The sequence below is a fragment of the Lepisma saccharinum genome, chromosome 1, assembly GCF_977018435.1.
Source record: "Lepisma saccharinum chromosome 1, izLepSacc3.1, whole genome shotgun sequence".
Classification (NCBI taxonomy): Eukaryota; Metazoa; Arthropoda; class Insecta; order Zygentoma; family Lepismatidae; genus Lepisma; species Lepisma saccharinum.
Genome location: NC_139229.1, coordinates 115457592 through 115475846, shown reverse-complemented (window position 1 = coordinate 115475846; position 18255 = coordinate 115457592). Strand labels below are relative to the sequence as shown.

The following is an 18255-nucleotide window of genomic DNA, read 5'->3' as shown; positions in this document are numbered from 1 at the left end:
TGATTGCAAGGCAGCAGCATAAGCCACTACATTTCTGGGATGGTTTCATGGTGATCGAACGTGCTGTAAAAAATTGATCCGAATTCTTTGGATGTTGAGTATCTTCTTCTCATGTAATATCTCGCAATAAGAATACTCGAATGGGAGACGCGTGTTACTCAATCATAGATGATAATATTTAAGCTTAATTGGAAAACATCAGTGGATTGCCTCAGTTATTTTGGGCGGGAGTGTTTGGCTGAAATAGGGAGTCGGAGAAGTTCTATTTTAATAGAGCCAGTTTTGAATGAACTACCTATAGGTATAAACTTAGACAAGTGTAACAGAATAGTTGATTGCTATTGATGTTTGATGTAGGAAAGACTACCCTATTCACATTTCTGGCATGTGTAAGGCTTGACTCGACCTTTGGCAGCCGGCAGGGCGAATGTTTTCAAATTGTCTCCTTCATTCAAAAAGAACCCTTTGATATTCCAAAATATGAAAAATTACCTTCGCTTAGAATTCCTTCTAGAGCATTGACGTGAATTTTCGTGTAGTTTGCTTTCCCTGTTATCTAGATATTATCAATAGTTTAATAGACTTACGTAATCGCGAAACTATTGAGAGTAATTAGATAACAGCGAAATAAACTACACGAAAATTCACGTCAATGCTCTAGAAGGAATTCTAAGCGTATGCAATTTTTCATATTTTGGAATACCAAAGGGTTATATTTGAATGAAGGAGAAAATTTGAAAACATTCGCTCTAACGGCTGCCAAAGGTCCAATCGAGCCTTAAAGAAAATATGCCAGGAAAACAAAAAAGTGTGCCAACAGTCTCCGTCTTTCCTAATTTGCATAAGCATCAATTTCCTTCCTCGGTTCCTTGTAGCTTCCAAACGTGAAAGGGTATTTCGCAAATGCTGCGTTTCAACTCTTGTCACGGCATCAGGCACTACTGGCTGGTCTACACGGCCGCTTGAATGACGTCAGTTCTGACGTCGCCTTGAGTGCATCCCATGGTGCAGTAGAGTCCAGCGCAGATAATTCTGCCGTGCAATGCGCGACAGAACTAAAGAAGCAGTGTTGCTAATGGAGCAGATAGAAAAATCGCTGCGGTGCGCCGATGCACAGCTGTTACGTACAACAATAAAATTAGAGAATTCAGGTCTATCTAACGTTGAGTTTTAAACGTCATGCATTATACCAGGACTAGGATTAATATGTACTAACAAGTGACTATGTATGTAGCTACATACATATGGACTAAAAATTCGCAAAATATGAACTAACACATAAGTAAAATTACCAAAAATGCTGCAAAGAAGACTTCTTCATACGATTCCTTATTTGAGTGATTTCAAACAAAATAAAAAAATATATATATTATTTTTCATTGCATTAATGCACTGGTGGCGTTCTAACTTTTCACTCCCAAAACCCGTATACACTGGTATGGAACTGCAACGGCAGATAATAACATGCCAACGTGTTAAACCGCTACAATTGCACCATAACACTCCTCCTGAAGCAGTATTATTATTTCCTCTCTGAGATCGGCGACAGTCGGTTGCCTTTGTTGTACATTTACAAAGGATGCCGGCTTCCACAACAATAACAAGTACATATACTGCCACTAGACGATAAGCTGCGCGGCTTTTTCTTTTGTTATGAACCAGGGCCGGCGCTAGTCATTTTGCCTCTCTGGGAGGTGGCGGCAGATGCCGCTCTATTTCGACCCCCCCGGTCATTACGCAGCAACGGAAAATTGAAAATCAATATATTCCTAACTAAAACATCAAAATATAAAATAAATAATGAGACTTCTTATGCTATTTCAATACTATTCAGCGCAAAAGAATATCTCGCTCGATCACAGTTTTCAATAGGCTTATTTTTTTCTTCTCTTCAAATTTTGCCGCTCTGGGCGATGGGACGGTTCGCCCTCCCCTTCCGCCGGCCCTGCTATGAACTTGGTCACCCATCAAAGCATGGCAATTTTAACACAGAAAACAATATGTATCGCATTAAGCAGCAAAAATGACAGCCTCCTCTATGCAATTTCTACAAGAACACGTGCCGGAGCCAGAGTTGAAATGATGTTGGAGCCACATAATTTATTTATTTTGAATAATTCCAAAATTATGAAATATGAACAATTTGTTGCTGCTGTTCGCTGCTCTCTTGCCAAAATGCTTTATTGGGATGCTAACACCATGACTGGCTTCCTCCTTCATGAACTCGTGCACGTTGCTTAGAATTTCCCGAGCTTGGCTATGCAAGGTTTTTGATTTCAACTTCGACAGAACTGGAGGCATTATGGAATTTAACGTTCATCAGCAAACACACACTTTTACATAAACACACGCAATACACGCACACAACGTCAAACCGGTCAAATACTTAGTATAAAATAAAAATATGGTGCTTCCAATCCAACAAAACTCACCGCCACTTTACCTGCTTTCCCCTTCCGTGACAGAAATAGTGCTTCATTATTACAGTTGGCAACACTAGTTACTAGCTAGCCAATGAACATGCACTGCATAAAAGAAGCAACGACTACGCCGTGCTATATTGCCACATTGCCGTCCCTGCTGACCGGTGGGAACCGCGAGCTGGAGCGCTGTTCAATTGTTTTCAATGAAGTTTGCGCGAGTGTGTCCAGGAATGGAATGACAATATGGCAACAATAGCGAAGGTTTTCGAGCAGGGTAGAACACGTGATGCTAAGAGAGAGGGAGACGAAACGAAAATACGTTTCTACGCAACGGCAAATTTACGTGTGTGGCACTCTACACGGCCCTTTTCAACGCCTGAACTGATTTGTTCATTCTACAGTCAGTGCGGCGTCGGGACTGCTGCGTTTAGGCGTCCGTCTAGATCAAAAACTGGACTCTGTTCGGGTTGTAGAACTTCCTTGCCCGTAACGGGAATCTTAGGTTTTTTCCACTTCTGAAGGATGTGTTCGGCTCCTTTCACTGTCTCTCAGACGGCAACACACTACAGCGACTCCCAACCCAAAGATATCCCATCCAACAGTAAACGGAAGTCCGCTTCGGTTGGCGTGCAACATAGTTACGTCATACAGTCTAACCATTGGTCAACAGCCAGTGTTGCTAACTGTACGGACATGTTCCTATGCATTGGTATTTGTATTTTTGGTTATTTGGGGCGGGGGTAGGAGGGAGCATTTACAGTGTGGTAAAACCTAAAATAGCGCAAGGAAGAAATTATTAATCTTGTTGCCGGAACGTTTCCTTACAAATCTAATTGAATATTTAGGAAATTACTGGACGAGTTTGATTTTAACAAAAGTACATGTATAGGTTAATTAATATTGGATTAGTAAGTAAAGGGTTACTCCCCAAGGGGGCAACAGATACTTGCGCCTTTGTTCCCTCCCTCTAAGTTATTAATTAATTCGTCTGAAAAATATTAGTGTTAAATACTTGTAACAAGTATCAAAATAGTAATATTACGACGACAGAGGTCCCGGGTTCGAATCCCGGCCTGGGAATGAGTGTGCTTTGTGATTTTCTCTTCATCAATTTCACCAAAGCATTAATCATCCTCATCTTGGCAAAAAGTGGCAGAAAAGCGAAGTAAAATAAATCAATTCAATCAATCAATAGTACCTAATATTGACAACTTCGTAGTTCAACGGTCTAGTTAAGAATTGAGTTTATCATGGATGGTTAGCGCATTGCATGCATAATAATAATTCTCAAGACATATCGTCACCATCAATTTAAAAAATAATTCACCTTAAGACAATTGACTTCCAATAGGAGAAATATTAAAAAAAATAAAAAATAATACCACACCATAGCTGCTAAGATTCACCCGACAATCTTCCCGAATGTTTGAAACTGATGACACACTGGGAATATTGTTCAGAAATGGATGGAAACACTGCAAACGGCATTTTCATACAGAAGAAGAAAGTTCCGCCTAAGAAGGGAGGGGAAAAACACCTTAGCACGAATGGTCTTTTTAATAACAGGCTTTAACAGCTTGAACGAATAATCATGATGATACTGTAAAATTCTAATTGGGGGATTCGTTAGGGAAAACAGCGCTTTTTTGGAGGAAGTAACAGCCAATGCCAAATTTACTTAAGTGTCCTGTTATTGGTTGCGCTTGGAAAAGTGCGTGAGCAATAATTATCCGATGATAATTAAAGAAAAAAATATTGAATTGAAAGTGAATAACTGCATATTTCGTGTTTGAAATTTCCAGTACGCTGGAGAATAATTTCCTGTTTCTTTTCTTTCGGCTACTCTAAACGATCGTTATATTTTTTATAAATTTTACAAATTATGTCTATGCAATCATAGGAGCGTGCAGACAATTTTCCAAGGGAAAATAGGGACAAATTCGAGGCTGTGTCCGAAAATGTGATTTATTGGAATATCACTGTCTCTTCCTCATATTTACATGTGGGTCATTCCATGCAAAGTGGCCTAGGGGTCCCTGCTCGACCCTCTTTAATTTTGACTAAACTTCTACAGGTTGTGCATATGTATTCCACATGGAGACTACAATGTTTCAGAATCACAAGTCGTTTGGTTGGGAGACCAAGGCTGCTTCTGTGAAGGGCACTTTTCCAATGCCGCGACAAATACGAATATTATGATGAATTCGACCCAAATTTGAGCAAGCTGTAACTACTGAATAAATAGCTTTGAGAGGCTGTTGTTTCAGTAGGTCATGGGCCATGGGCATGTCGTAAAGCTGCTCAAATGATGTCCTGTCCGATAAAATATTTATTGAATTATCCATCCTTAACCGCCCCCCCTCTTTCCCCAAATTTAGATCATAAATTTGAACCCATTTTCAGAAGCCTATATCTTAAAATTGAAACTTGTACTTTGATCATTGTTAGCATCACTGGAGTTAGCATAATTCAAGTTGTCTATAAACCACGTGTTAGAAACTTAGAGCCACGGCGGTACAGTCGGTTGGACGTCCGACAGCAATGCGGGAGACCCGGGTTCTGTTGCCAGGGTGTGTGATTTCATGCGGGAATTTTCGCCGCAATGTGCTTGCATGCAGTGGCTCTGGAGTTCACCCCGCCTGAAATAAATCGGTACCTTGGGGGAGAAAGGATGTTAGAACATGGTGCTGATAACATCACCTCCACAGACGAGCCGGATTGTGTCCTATCTCCACATCCCTTCATGTGGTTTCACAGCACGCTGCAATGTACAGTGGTACCATTAGATATTTCATCTGTTAGTATTATAATATTATTTCGAGGGCATTTCGGGGAAACTAAACCCCCCTCTACCACCAACACACTTGGCATGTCCTTGGTTTCCATAAATTTTCCAATCACATTACGTTCAAACATGTATAGGGTGTTATATTAATTAACAGAGCGAGGCAAAAGTCAGGTTAAATAGAAAAACAAATACGTGCCTAAAACCATATACATGATTGATATGTAATGGTTTCAGCTACAGTATGTGTTCAATATGAACACCACCTGCTTGACTGCATGCATTAATTCGACGCTTACAGTCCCGTAAGACCCCTGCCAGTGTGGTGGGTGGTGATTTTGCAGATGGCGGTGCTCCAGGCTTTTAATTTTCTTAGCGCACACGACGGCCTTTACGTTTCGTAAACAAGATTTTACTTCAGATCTGTTCCTACAAGTAAAATTCCAGGAGTGTTAGATCTGGTGACCGTGGTGGCTATCACCTATGTAAACTCTCTTTTGCCTCATCCTGTATATCGTAGTTCTTCATTCCTCCAGACACGTGTGTCTTGCATTATAAATATACAAGAACTCGAATGAACATAAGAAAGTGTGAAAGTTCCTTTGTTATTAATTTTCGCCTTTGTGTTTTCTCAAGAACAATCCAGAATGAACTTGCAGCATCAATCACATTAATGTACCCGAGTAAGTACACAGGTTTATGATGCAGTTTCCAATGATATTTTGTAGATCTAATCTTTTCTTGGGCAGAGCAATAAACGTGTTCCATTCAACGGGAATTTCTCGCCTTCATTGTGACTAACCCCCTTGAAATCCGACAACAGGCCGAGAAGAGAAAACTCGATTGGACAACTTGAGCGCGAAAGAAGTTCGGGAACAAAAGAACCAATGTCAGCGGAATTGTAAAAATGTCCTGTTGGCTAAAATACACGCAACAAATGGAGTTCAAATATCATCCAACAAGAACTTAACGCCTTGCTAATTCCTTTGTTCACGCTCCTTGAACTCGAGGTAACAATAATAGCTCAACTGAGAAGGAAGGATTTCCAATCAGGTTTCTTCTTTGAGTAAATGTGGTTAATATATATTTTCTTATTTAACGTCAATTTCTGCTTCATTAACACTACAAGGGATTGCGAGGATGATACATTGGTTAAGTGACTAAAAGAGGTACAAAAGGATCACGCATGCCCAGGTCGTGAATCGAACCCGGAACATACGGTAGCGAGAGCATGAACCTCACGAAGTGCTCGGCCAGCTACACACTGCCTGGGAATGTGTGGAGCAAGGGAACGGAAACAAGTCCTCTGCGCAAGAACTGTCTCGAGATGGCGACCAACGAACGTGCGAGGATGAAAGGGATTGCACGGAGCTGCAGCGGCGCACACTCACTTTCTCCCTTTCTCTATCGTATATGTGACGTTGTTCCGCAAACCCCTGGGACAGATTGTAGGCTTCAAAGAAGATGTTATATCTTGGTTGCTTCAATTAATGAGTTGATTATTTTAAAACTTTTCTTTCTTTCCTTCCTTTACATCTATCAAGAGATAAATTTGGTCTATTTGTTAAAATGTAAATGCGTCATAATTGTTCGAGAACGGATAACTATCCCGGTATCCAGACAAAATTTGAGAAATTGTAAAAAAAAAATATGATATTTAAGATCGAAATAATTGAAGTGAGAAGGTGGTAGATACGAAATTTTTCACAGTTTAATTCATTGTCGAAGACAGATTTTCTCGAGAAAAGAATTGTTGTATCGAATTTTTCGACTACAGCATAATCTCTCTCTCTCTCCTTCATGTCTGTTTCCCTCATTCTCCTCCCCCCTCTGTTTTCCCTCCCCCACTATCCCCTCCTCTTCCTCTGCCTCCCTCACCCTCTGCTTACTCTTCGTCGAATGAAGTGCGATCTATTTTTCTCAATTATCGCGAATAGAGTTTCGGCCACAGAGATGGTCCCATACTTAAATGCTCTTCCACGAATACGACGGGTTAAACAGGCCTGCATGAACATCTGAAAGCAGACATTTTCATAGTTTGTACCCAACCTATGCTCAGGCATGTTAAAAGGGACAAGGTATATCTACAGTTCAAAGAGGGTTCACAACGACGGTGCAACGTACTTCCACTCGGTATCTAATCGCACACACAATGATTACAAGACAATGCCATCGGGGAAGACCTGCAGTTATTTTCAGCTTGAAATAACTGCGAAGGCAGTTTGCTACACATTATATTCATAGCTCGAAATAGAAACTCGGAAAACAGTATCTTCCACGAATGTTTTGTTTTTAAATTGAATTTCCATCTCGTTTTTCACAGAAAAAGGAACAGTTATGTTCATTTTAGCGTCAAAATGGTCGAAAGAGCAAGAAGTTGCAGGGGGAGAGGCTGTTGCGTCACCTGTGACAGCGAGCTGCTCTTCGCGAGGTCAAAGGAAGGAGGGAAAACGACTAAAAACATGGCGCAATGCAGATTGAACTTGTAAGCTTAACAGTTACGCGTTACAGACTGATGCCTTCTGAAATAAAGTACGTCCTTCGGCTACTGAAGTTATAATGTATTTCAATGACAGAATTCACACAATTGTCAGGAAAATTATTTTCTTTTACCTTTTTTAGTTTTCGGAAATTCTCAAAGTCATTGACCCCTGTCACGTACTTATCCCTACGTGGGTAATGGCTGCACACAATGTTTAACAAAGCTCGTTAAGATTGTGAAAGTACACTTTATGGTCAGGCAGGCTAATCATAGTGGACCTACAGTTTAAAGTGGGTCCAAACAAATACGGAATGTAATTAAATGTCATCATGTAACAACATTTCTGATAATTTTCAATGTCTATTTTAATGCACTCTTCAAGGCAGGCTATTCGTAGTTTATTTATATTATACTTCTATAGATTAATGGCAAAAAGCGGATTAGTGTACGGCATTCCTCGTACCGTCCTTCCCGCCGAGAAGTGATAATTTTAACTTGTCTTCGAATTGGACACAGCCTTCTCACCCATGCTCATTTGCTGCAGGGACCGGACTCTCCGCTGTGCCGTGCCTGTAACGTTGTTTTAGTGTTCGGCATATTCTTATTGAAATGTACCAGTTATAATTTCCTCAGACGGAGGTTATGCCTTTCCAGCGATTTATCATTTATGTTGGATGAAGATTCCAGTGTTTTAACTAATGTTTTTAGCATTTTGAGAAGAGTGGGCCTTTCCCACTGTCTCTGAGGATTTTTTTAGTGTGCCCCTGCCTTTTTAATGTGTCGTGTATGTCCTGTGCAGGTCCCTTTACAGTCTTTTTTGCACACTTTTCTTTTTAATCTAAGGTAAGCATTTTAGACAAGGGGATTTTCTGCCGTATGCATTTAAGGCTTAAAAATGACCATATGTTCCGAAGCACCCAAAAAATTTAATTCACTTAAAAACGATGACTGATGATGAAATTGATGATGACGAGCAAACAAACTAACACGACATCCTTAACCTAGGATTCAAACGTTGGGCCTTCCGATCTAGCGAGCTATCTTAAACGATTCGGCGTAAGGGACGGTAATTTCCAGGTTAACAAAATAAATTATACTATTAAGTGATGTCACGACATTTTTCATGGTGTCTACTCACTATTAAGGGTGGTATCGAAACGAAAAGAGGTTGCAAAGTCTCGTCTCGTGAATGACGAGGTCTGTCTCGAGTTGTAAATACCGGTCTCGTTCTCGTATAGAGTCTCTGTACAGCGCACAAAGTTCATAATACTATTACAATCAACTTTGATTATAACATTTTTCTGTTGCCTCCTTTCAACGCAACGAACTCCTAAAAAAATAGGAATTTTATCCTGAATGTATTAAATCATGCTGCTCATACTCAGTTATCATATTTATCCTATCTATAAATAGTCTACTGGTATGCCTAAATAAGATACCTAATAGAGGAATTTTGGTATATGCGAAATGGTATTGGAGCCTCCTCGATAGTGTAGTGGTAACGTCTTCGCCTTGTAATCAAGAGTTTGTTACCCGAGACGCACATTAAGAGTGCTTCAGATCCAATTTTAAATTGCAGGTCCTGTCCCGATTAGCCTATTTGGACATAAAGTGTATTTAAAACAAAAATTCAAACAAATAGTATTGAAATCTCGAACGAGATGTTAGTCTTGAGAGGTCTCATGTCTTTCTCGTCTCAATATTTTAAAATGTTGTCTCCGTACCACTCTTATTCGCCACCTATCAGGTTGGGTTATAGGCGTTTCTTTTCATTTCCCCTCATTAGATTATCTAATGATAATTCATGCTCATTAACAATTAGCCTAAATAGGCAGAAAAACAACGTAAAATTGGGAAAATACGAGGATGGCCTGTGCCCCCTAACTCCCTCCAAGAGCCCTGTTTCACCTGACTGAACCGGATTTCGCAGGCGCAGGAGAAGAATGTAACTTGATGCTTTGCATAACATTGAACAGGATATTGACAAACTGATCATTAATTAGGAAATAAATATTTTAAAGACCCAATGTGTATTTTCCTGTCTACGATTTCTAAGCAGGAAGCAATCAAAATAAAGGGTTTAACATCATAAAAATATGCATTTAATAACATTCAGAATTTCACTTATTTCACATGCCTATCACTCGTTTCGCCATACGGGACGTGACGTATTTGCGTCTATAGTTATTAAAGATAAGCATTCATTATTATAACACGAATTATCTCTGTGTGTCTAATTAGGTAATAAAATATACTACTTATTTCAAGTTCTGAGGAATCTCAGTGGGATTGCATGGAAATAACAGATTATAAAAGTTTTAAGGACTTAGTTCTGTGTTGTAAGACCAGAGAAATTTGTCTAGAAGCGGCTTTCGTGGAGGAGTGTTTAGCATGGTACGCTACGGAGCCAATAATATATTCATTTCCGTAGTCATAACGATGGTTATTGCCAGAAATTTATAAGAGGGGAGATCAGGCCGTTCATGAAACTGGAATCATAGAAATTATTATTATGCTTACGCTTATTATGAAATAGAACTATCATAAACACAAATTGTATTTAAAATTTATTATTATTATTACGGCTGAGCCGATATCACTTTGAACCGATGCCGATACTCTTACCGATTCCCACCGATACTTGAAAATTACGATAATTGAAATTTGTTCAAAATACTGATCAATATTGGTGTGTAAATATTCTTCTCCAATTATATGTATCAATTTAACAAGAATTTTGCTTTAGAATATTCACGAATTGCATCAGAATATTGAAATAGATATTATGTAATCACAAAATATAGTTTTTAGTACAAAATTGGTGCAGAATTAAAAAGAAAGTTTGAATTTTGCACAATGTCCAGGATAATTAGACTCCGCGAAAGTGTTGCATTTTTGCGAAAACTGCGAAAGGCCGAAATGCCGGTAAAGTATCGGCTGGTATCGGTAGATGAATTCAAACCGATACCACTGGTATCTGCCAATACCGATACATCGGCGTCCCTTCATCAATGTCATCACTCATCCTCATCTTCTCGATTAGCCAAAAGTGGCAGAAAAGCGGAGCGAAGTAAAATAAACCAAATGAAACAAAAATAACAAGCTTTCGGTATTTCTCCCGACGTTCTTGGAAGATCGTTTCCAGAGAAAAGTTTGTGTGTCTTCCATAATATTTTTTTCAACTTCATCCAAAAACATTGTCTACTACTGACTTTTTTTTAAAAAAAATAAGAATAAGAAATTCGGGGTTAGGACATATGGATAGAACATAACTATCATTGACATTAACATAGAAAAATAGAAAAGTGCCAAATATTAATCATATACGCGGACAAAAAAAACGTAGCCTCACGCGAAAAAACAAAAACAATGGTCTGGAAGACGTGTGCGTGCATTCTTGTGACGTCACTTGGGTTTCACGCACAGCCGGCAGAGGGTGAAGAGGAAGCGATATCGCTTGTTTAATGCAGGTCACTTGTATCACGTGCTTCGAAGCCCGCGAAGGAACGGAAAGGACACCTCGGTAGAAAATGGAAAACGAGACGCGCCATTTCAAACAGCAAATTCTCGTCTGGCCGGAGTCGGACCTAATGAAGTGGCCGTTGCTTGCGCTAAAACTTAAAAGATTATTTCATCAATAATTTTAAAACCAATTGAGCAGTAGTATTCCGGAGGTCAGAGATTCAAATCCCTCCCGGAATTCAAATCATTCTCTCAGTCTCCCGGACAAACATTATCTACCAAAATAACGATATTTAGTGTTATATATATATTATATTTTTGTATGTATTCGCCGAGCGAAGACATTTGTTATTGCAAACCAAATAATTAAACCTCCCAATGTTATTTTGAGGACTCGTGAAAAATGTATCATTGCTTAAGGAAATACAAGAGAAGAGGGAGAAATGAAAAGTTAAAGGAACGTTTTTCGAGAAGTCTTGTCCGACGCATAAAGAAATAGGTAGAGAAAAAATATAATAGAGATATAGAAAGAGAGAGCGAGAAGGAGAGAAAAGGAGATACAAAAAGAGAGGAAGAAATACCGAGAAAGAAAGAAACGATAGTCAAATAAGAGTGAATGATAATAGAGATAGAGGAAAAAAGAGGGGAGATAGGTAAACGGAGGAAGAGCTTGAAACAGACAGAAAAGAGAGATGGAGAAACGGAGGGAGAGAGGCCGAGAAAGAAAGAAAGAAAGATGGAGACAACCAGACTAAGAATGAAAGAGAATGATTATTGAGCAGGAGCGTATATTTTAAGTTAGCTAGGCTATCTGCGAAGCCTGAAGTCTAGAGAATAAAATACAGGAGAAAAATCTATCAGAAATTGTAAATAATATTATTCATATCAGTGAGATGATGATGCTGATTCTGGAGTTGGTAACCTGATTTCTTATAAGTTGGCAACCTGATTTCCTAGGAGTTGGCAACCTGATTTCCTAGGAGTTGGCAACCTGATTTCCTAGGAGTTGGCAAACTGATTTCCTAGGAGTTGGCAAACTGATTTCCTAGGAGTTGGCAAACTGATTTCCTAGGAGTTGGCAAACTGATTTCTTAGGAGTTGGCAAACTGATTTCTATTCATAGCCTAAGACCACGTGACATAGTGAGATAGCCCAGATCTTGGACTCAGTATACGCCACTGTTATTGAGATAAAGAAAGAAAGAATAGAGAAACTGAGGAAGAGCTGTGGGGAACGAAACGGAAGGCATTGTTGCGTCCAAGTCTCGAGGCTACTTTATTTCCCTTCACACAATTTTGCTTCATTACATAGATTGAATTCGAGGTATGGGATTAAGCGCGTTTCAGTGTTCGTATTGTCATGGTGAGTTCGGAGTCCAGTTTCAAGTTCATAGGGATTCTATGACTTTGAGAGCCTCCGTGAATCCTTAAAATTTGGTGTTAAGTCTTCCAGAACATTTTAATTTAAAGGGTTGTTAGATGGATGTAAAGAAATATCCAGAAATTTTATTCTTTAATGTTGGCAAGCCTAATACCGCAACCGACAATGTTCAATGGCACTGACCGAGAACAGCAGGAGCAAAATATCAGGCGAAACCAGGGTTCAGTTGGCCCTGGTCGAGCCTGCATGTTTCTCTGAAATTTGTACGAAATAGATCTCCTGTGTGTGCCAAACAATAAGGTAAACCTTCAATGTAGTTTTAAAGTTCGACCGGACATTGTGTCTGTTTTGGGAACAGTTTTCTTAGAAAATGTCTCACTTCAAAGAATGCCATTCGTATCCCAAAGACTAAAAAATCAATTTTGCATAAAACAATATTTTAGAGCATTGACAACCTGAGTGTGGATTGCATGGAGGCTGGTTCTATACGTAACGCAAATATTTGGTTGTTTGGTATCTCTGTTACACTAACAGGGCTCAGAGATCGATGGAAAGGAAAACGCCCTTCACTTAGAACCAGAACACTGCCTTTATTTTGCATTTTGGGAGATTTTTAAAAGTATTTTGAAGGTTTTCTATGTATTGGTGTTTTTAAATTTCCTTACTGCGTTTTTCTGCTTCGTGTATTCGCCCTATTCGATTCTGTCAAAAGATAATAGTCAACCTTTCACTTTGGCGCAAGTACAGAGAAAGCAGGCATTTTCTGGTAAATGGTCCCATATAGCGACACAGATAGGCAAGAATTGAACACAAGGTTGCAGGCAGACTCAAGCAAAAAGTGAATTTGTATTTAATTATTTATTCCGCATAGTTAGCACCTGAAAATCCGTGTTGTACTGATAACACCTGCTTAGCACCCGTTAGGTCAGGCAGCAAGATTGCCCGCTGTCAGTCTTGCCTCGTGCGTAATTTAAACAGCTTCCTCCCCCCTTTAGTCTCGTTACAGAAGTTACGCGAGGCTTAAACCACACCAATTTGCTCAGTTTTTCCCTGCCACAGTTGCAAAAACGCATATGTGTAGCCAAAGCGCCTTTGGAATTCTGTCACGCGAGGTGTTTAGCGTTCTCCGTGACCTTATTGTCGACGCACTCGCGTTCCGTTTCTTGTTTGTGTTAACGGAAAAGAAATGAAACGTCCCCTTGCAAGTGAGCGTGAAACAAGACGACGTATCCTTTCGGCGACGTCAAGGGGAACAGTTTCCACCGACTGTGTGTGTGTGTGACTCTCTAACTCACTTTTGAGTCATTCTTCAAAAACGTCGGCGCAAGAACAATTCGCTAACGGGTTAGCATCTGGTTCTGCTGCGTATTGCAGGCGTCGAGCGATCGCGTGCTCTTTGGTTCCTTGTTTTAAATGTTTTCTCGCACTACATAGCAAATCTTAGCGGTTGCTAAATTCACGCAGCATGTATAAGTCGACTTGGGTGGTCTTGACGTTAAAGCGCCTGTAGATAAGAACTGTTTGTGATTTCAGCAGATACAGCCCCACAATTTTGAACAATGGTAAATCCATAGTTACAGACGTAACATTTTGAAACTTGGACCGTAATCATATGAAATCTGATTTTACTCTACAAAGTTACTATTGACCTGTACATACACAGTACAGTTATACTTTGAAGACTTAGACTAATTATTTTTTATTACTGGTAACAATTATATTATTACGAACCTAGTGCAGAAAACTAAGAAAACACATCTTCAGTAATAACTGCGATAGGCCTCCCAATGGCGCAATGTGAACGTCGTCGCCTTCTAATCAAGGGGTTCAGATTTCGATAGTCGGGGGAGGCACATAGTGGTTCGGATTCGGATCCCACTTTTATACTGTAGGTCCAGTCCAGATTAGCCTATCTGTACATAAAATGAACTAAAAAAGTAAGTGTCATATTTCAGACAAGTGAAAAATCTTCCTAAATTACAGTGCATTTAATTAAAATGTTTCGGACTTAGTAGTCATATGTTACGAACGTAAGTTTTCTTCTGCACAGTTACAAGAAAATTTATTGATGAATGAAGAGTGTGGATGCGTTAGCATTTAGGCTATTTGCCCCCATGCATTATACAGAGTCGAGCACCATACCATAACTAAACTCAACACGTGTCTCTGAGGACCAGCCTGTAAAGGAGCACTCTGACAAAGGACAAAACACAACTATACAGAAGATTACTGTATAATAATGTGTACTTGCTAGACGCCAGAGCCTCGTTGGCCTGCAGAAATGCTTATTACTTGGATCTACTACGTGGAATAGAGGTGGAAAATTTATATATGCACATGGAAACATTATGTAGTCAGTCATAAGACATTACGTTAGTCACATATAAAACGATTGGCCTAAACACATCTGAGAACTTGACATATTGGTTTGACTTTTCATACCTTTATGTAAATGCGAGATCCGCTATTAAGTTGAAACCGGTTCAACCCCAGGTGGAGACACACTGTACATTGGTTTGTAAAACCTTTATTGAACTGTAGGTCAAGTCCTCATTAGCCTATTTCAGCACAAGGTGAACTTATAACACATTCTGACAATATTAATTGCAGAATGACAATATTTCATTATGTACGGAATGGACGTATCCGTTAGTACAGTAAAATGTATCGAGTTTAACTTTGTGCATTTTTCTAAATTTAGGTGTGTTCTGCCCCTTTAGGCTAATCACGACATTGAGGCTGTTTGACGATGAGATTTAATGTTGAAGGGGCCCACACAAAGGAACACCAATGATCATGGCGATAGGTTTCAAAATGTTAACACCTTTTATACATTGTATTGTCAACGTTGTAAAGAAACTCATGTATAAGTTCAAAGGAAAGGAGAGAGAGAAGGAGAAGAGATCAAGTTTAGAGAAATACAGGCTCACAGAAAAGAAGAAAGAGAGGAAAAGTAAAAAGAACATACATGCGAATACCTAAGAGAAAGAGCAAAAAGAGAGACTTTTATGTTACAATACAATTGCTAGGCGTGTACATAAATAAAATTTGTTGTTTTTACGTAACCGCAGTTTATCTTGTCGCACGGGTGAGAATAATTTGGAAGTAAAGAAATATCTTCCTGCATGCATTTGCACCCAACACTGAGGGAAACGAAACTGAAAGTTTCAAAGGAAGTTTCGAAGAGAAATAAATATTTTCCGATCGTTTTGAAACTTGAAAATCAACCATTATTTTCCTCGTATTTTTAAATCCTTTATGCTAATGTTATTTTCTTTTATATTTGGCTTCAACGGCCTTTTATTTTATTGCCCTTTGTATGTATAAGCTACGCAATAAAGAACCTCTTCAGAATGCAAATTTCTCCAATTTTGTGCCTTTCAAATGCCTATTTGCCTGTGTAACAGATTTTTATGGCTACGAATCCGATACTTACAAGTACCGTAGTAAAAATTAAATACAAAGGAACGTCCTAGGATTCGAACTGAAGACCTTTGGGTTCGCAGAGTGGTGCGTGAATTGCTGTCCATGAAGGTAGGCAAATATCAGGCTAGTGTAGGCTAATCCAATGCCCTATTAAATGGAAAACCAGGAGAATAACCCGGTTGATTGGTTGAAAATAGAACCTGGAATGCACATGCGACAGCCAGTCACACACAGATGAGCATATTTCTAAGTAACGTGTCACAGAGAGGCAGATTTCAATTACTGTAGCAATTACAGAGTGACTAGTGGTCTTACCTCTACGAAGGTCCACAAAATGATCCGAACCAACGATAGCGTCCTTGATCTCGTTCTCCCCGTTAATCTGAAACAAAGAACAGAAACAAAAAAGTTAATTTCCTCTTAATGAACGCCATTAATGAATTTCAACTGTTGGTGAGCAAAAGTTAACATTCCAAAGGGTTACACGGCGTGTATGCTGTCGGCCTTTATGCTCAAGAGCAATAAATCACTGGTAATTTTTCATGGCTTCAGTCCATGCTCAAATTTTATAGTTCCTTCGACAAAAAAGTCACGATATGGTATCACATTTCTGGAGGTATTTTCAAATTACTGTACTATTTTGACTATTATTTTTACTACAAATACATTGATTTATTTTTTAATTTCAATTTTTATTTTTAATCCAGTTTATGCATAGATAGTTTAATCGGGACTGGACTTACAGTTGAAGTGGAATCCGAAATAACGTGCAATGTCTCTCCACAGTGTATCGAACCCGTGACCCCTTGATTACAGGCAGATGACGTTATCAATACGCCATCGGGGAAGCTTTGCAACATAAACATAAGTTATCCACTACGATAAGATTACATGAATAATATAATGTGGAGCTGAATGAAACACAATATTCCCAACCTGCATACCATATTCGACATCATCATCCATTAACATAAATGTCTTGTAATCAAGGGGCTATGGGTTAGATTCTAGGCGGAAAAATGCAATGATTAAGAACTCACATTAAACTGTACAGTTCTATAATAAACTACATTCACTTGTATTAGAATGGATACAAGTATCGAAAAAAAAAAACATTCTTGTTGATATTTCTACACTAATACGTTCATTTATGTGTTGCGACGGCTTTCAGAATATAAAAGCAAACATGAATATTTGAATTCCTCCCTCGAAACCAAATTAGTCTCGGCACGGCCTTGACTCCTTGATCTCTTGCAACAAAGAATCTTCAGAGAGCTCGTGATCAAGACAGTGAACAATCGCTTAACAATGCAGAAGCAGTGCGAAATGTTTTGATGGCTGCCGAGCGGTCAGCGCTAACGGTTGTTCTCAGCGAAGCTTCCGCAACTCGCAATGCTCATTGAAGCCTCAGAAAATGAAATTTTATGTCCTTTCCCCACTCTCGATTTTGAATCTGCCCTCCGTTGAACAAGGGGGAGGGAGGGGAGGAGTTAATTGTTTTCTTGTTTGTTTCTAGCGGGAACGAGGCGGCCTTCCGGCAGAGAGGAACACGCGAAGTGGCGTAGTTAATATACTCAGGCGTTGCAAATGAGATATTTTACGCCGAAACTTGAGTCCATGTTCTCACGAAACTTAGTATCTGGCGTGTACGAGAATGTCACGAAAGTTGAATCTCTCTCCGTCAGCTGGAAACACCGTCCTCCCAGTATCTTATACCTTACCTGTATATATTATACATACATGGTTCTTGCTTTTCGTTATTTCGAGCCGACCACCGTGACGGAGTGGTTATCACAGCCAGGGTCGTAGCTAGGGGAGGGGAAGGGGTGAGCAGCGAGGCGGTCGCCCCGGGCGCTGATGGAAGGGGACGCCGAACGGCAATAAGAAAAACATTGAAATTACTTGTAATAAAGGATGCATGCGATCCCCTCGAAAGTTTTGGCGCCCTCTTAAAACAATATCATTGCCAGTTTGCAAAGATATTGATTTAATTTTTGTTCGCTGCGCTCGCATTGCAAGCTCTTCTTTTAAACAAAATAAAGAAAATAAATAAATATCTAATTTATATATATATATTATTTGTTTGTTAGTGTGGATGTGTTTTACAACTTCTTAGTGAATAGTTCCAATAGTGTATGCAGTTGTAAAAATACTATTGTTGTAAACTGCAGTCTGCATGTCGTAACAACTGTACTAAATTTTCCTAATATCTCTTCAAAAAAGCTATTTCATTTGAAAGAGTACGTCGTGACGGTTTTTGGCTCTTTCAATGATCTTTCCAGGCAGATTTGAAATAG

At 39.3% G+C, this 18255-nt stretch overlaps 1 protein-coding gene across 1 annotated transcript in view; it reads right to left on the bottom strand.

Annotated features, from left to right (window-relative positions):
* Positions 1-18255, bottom strand: part of LOC145986879 (uncharacterized) — a 106505-nt gene that overhangs the window by 59202 nt on the left and 29048 nt on the right. The window contains exon 2 of the mRNA XM_083121348.1: positions 16274-16340. Within this exon, the coding sequence (XP_082977474.1) occupies positions 16274-16340 (67 nt within the window). The remainder of the gene's footprint in view (positions 1-16273; positions 16341-18255) is intronic.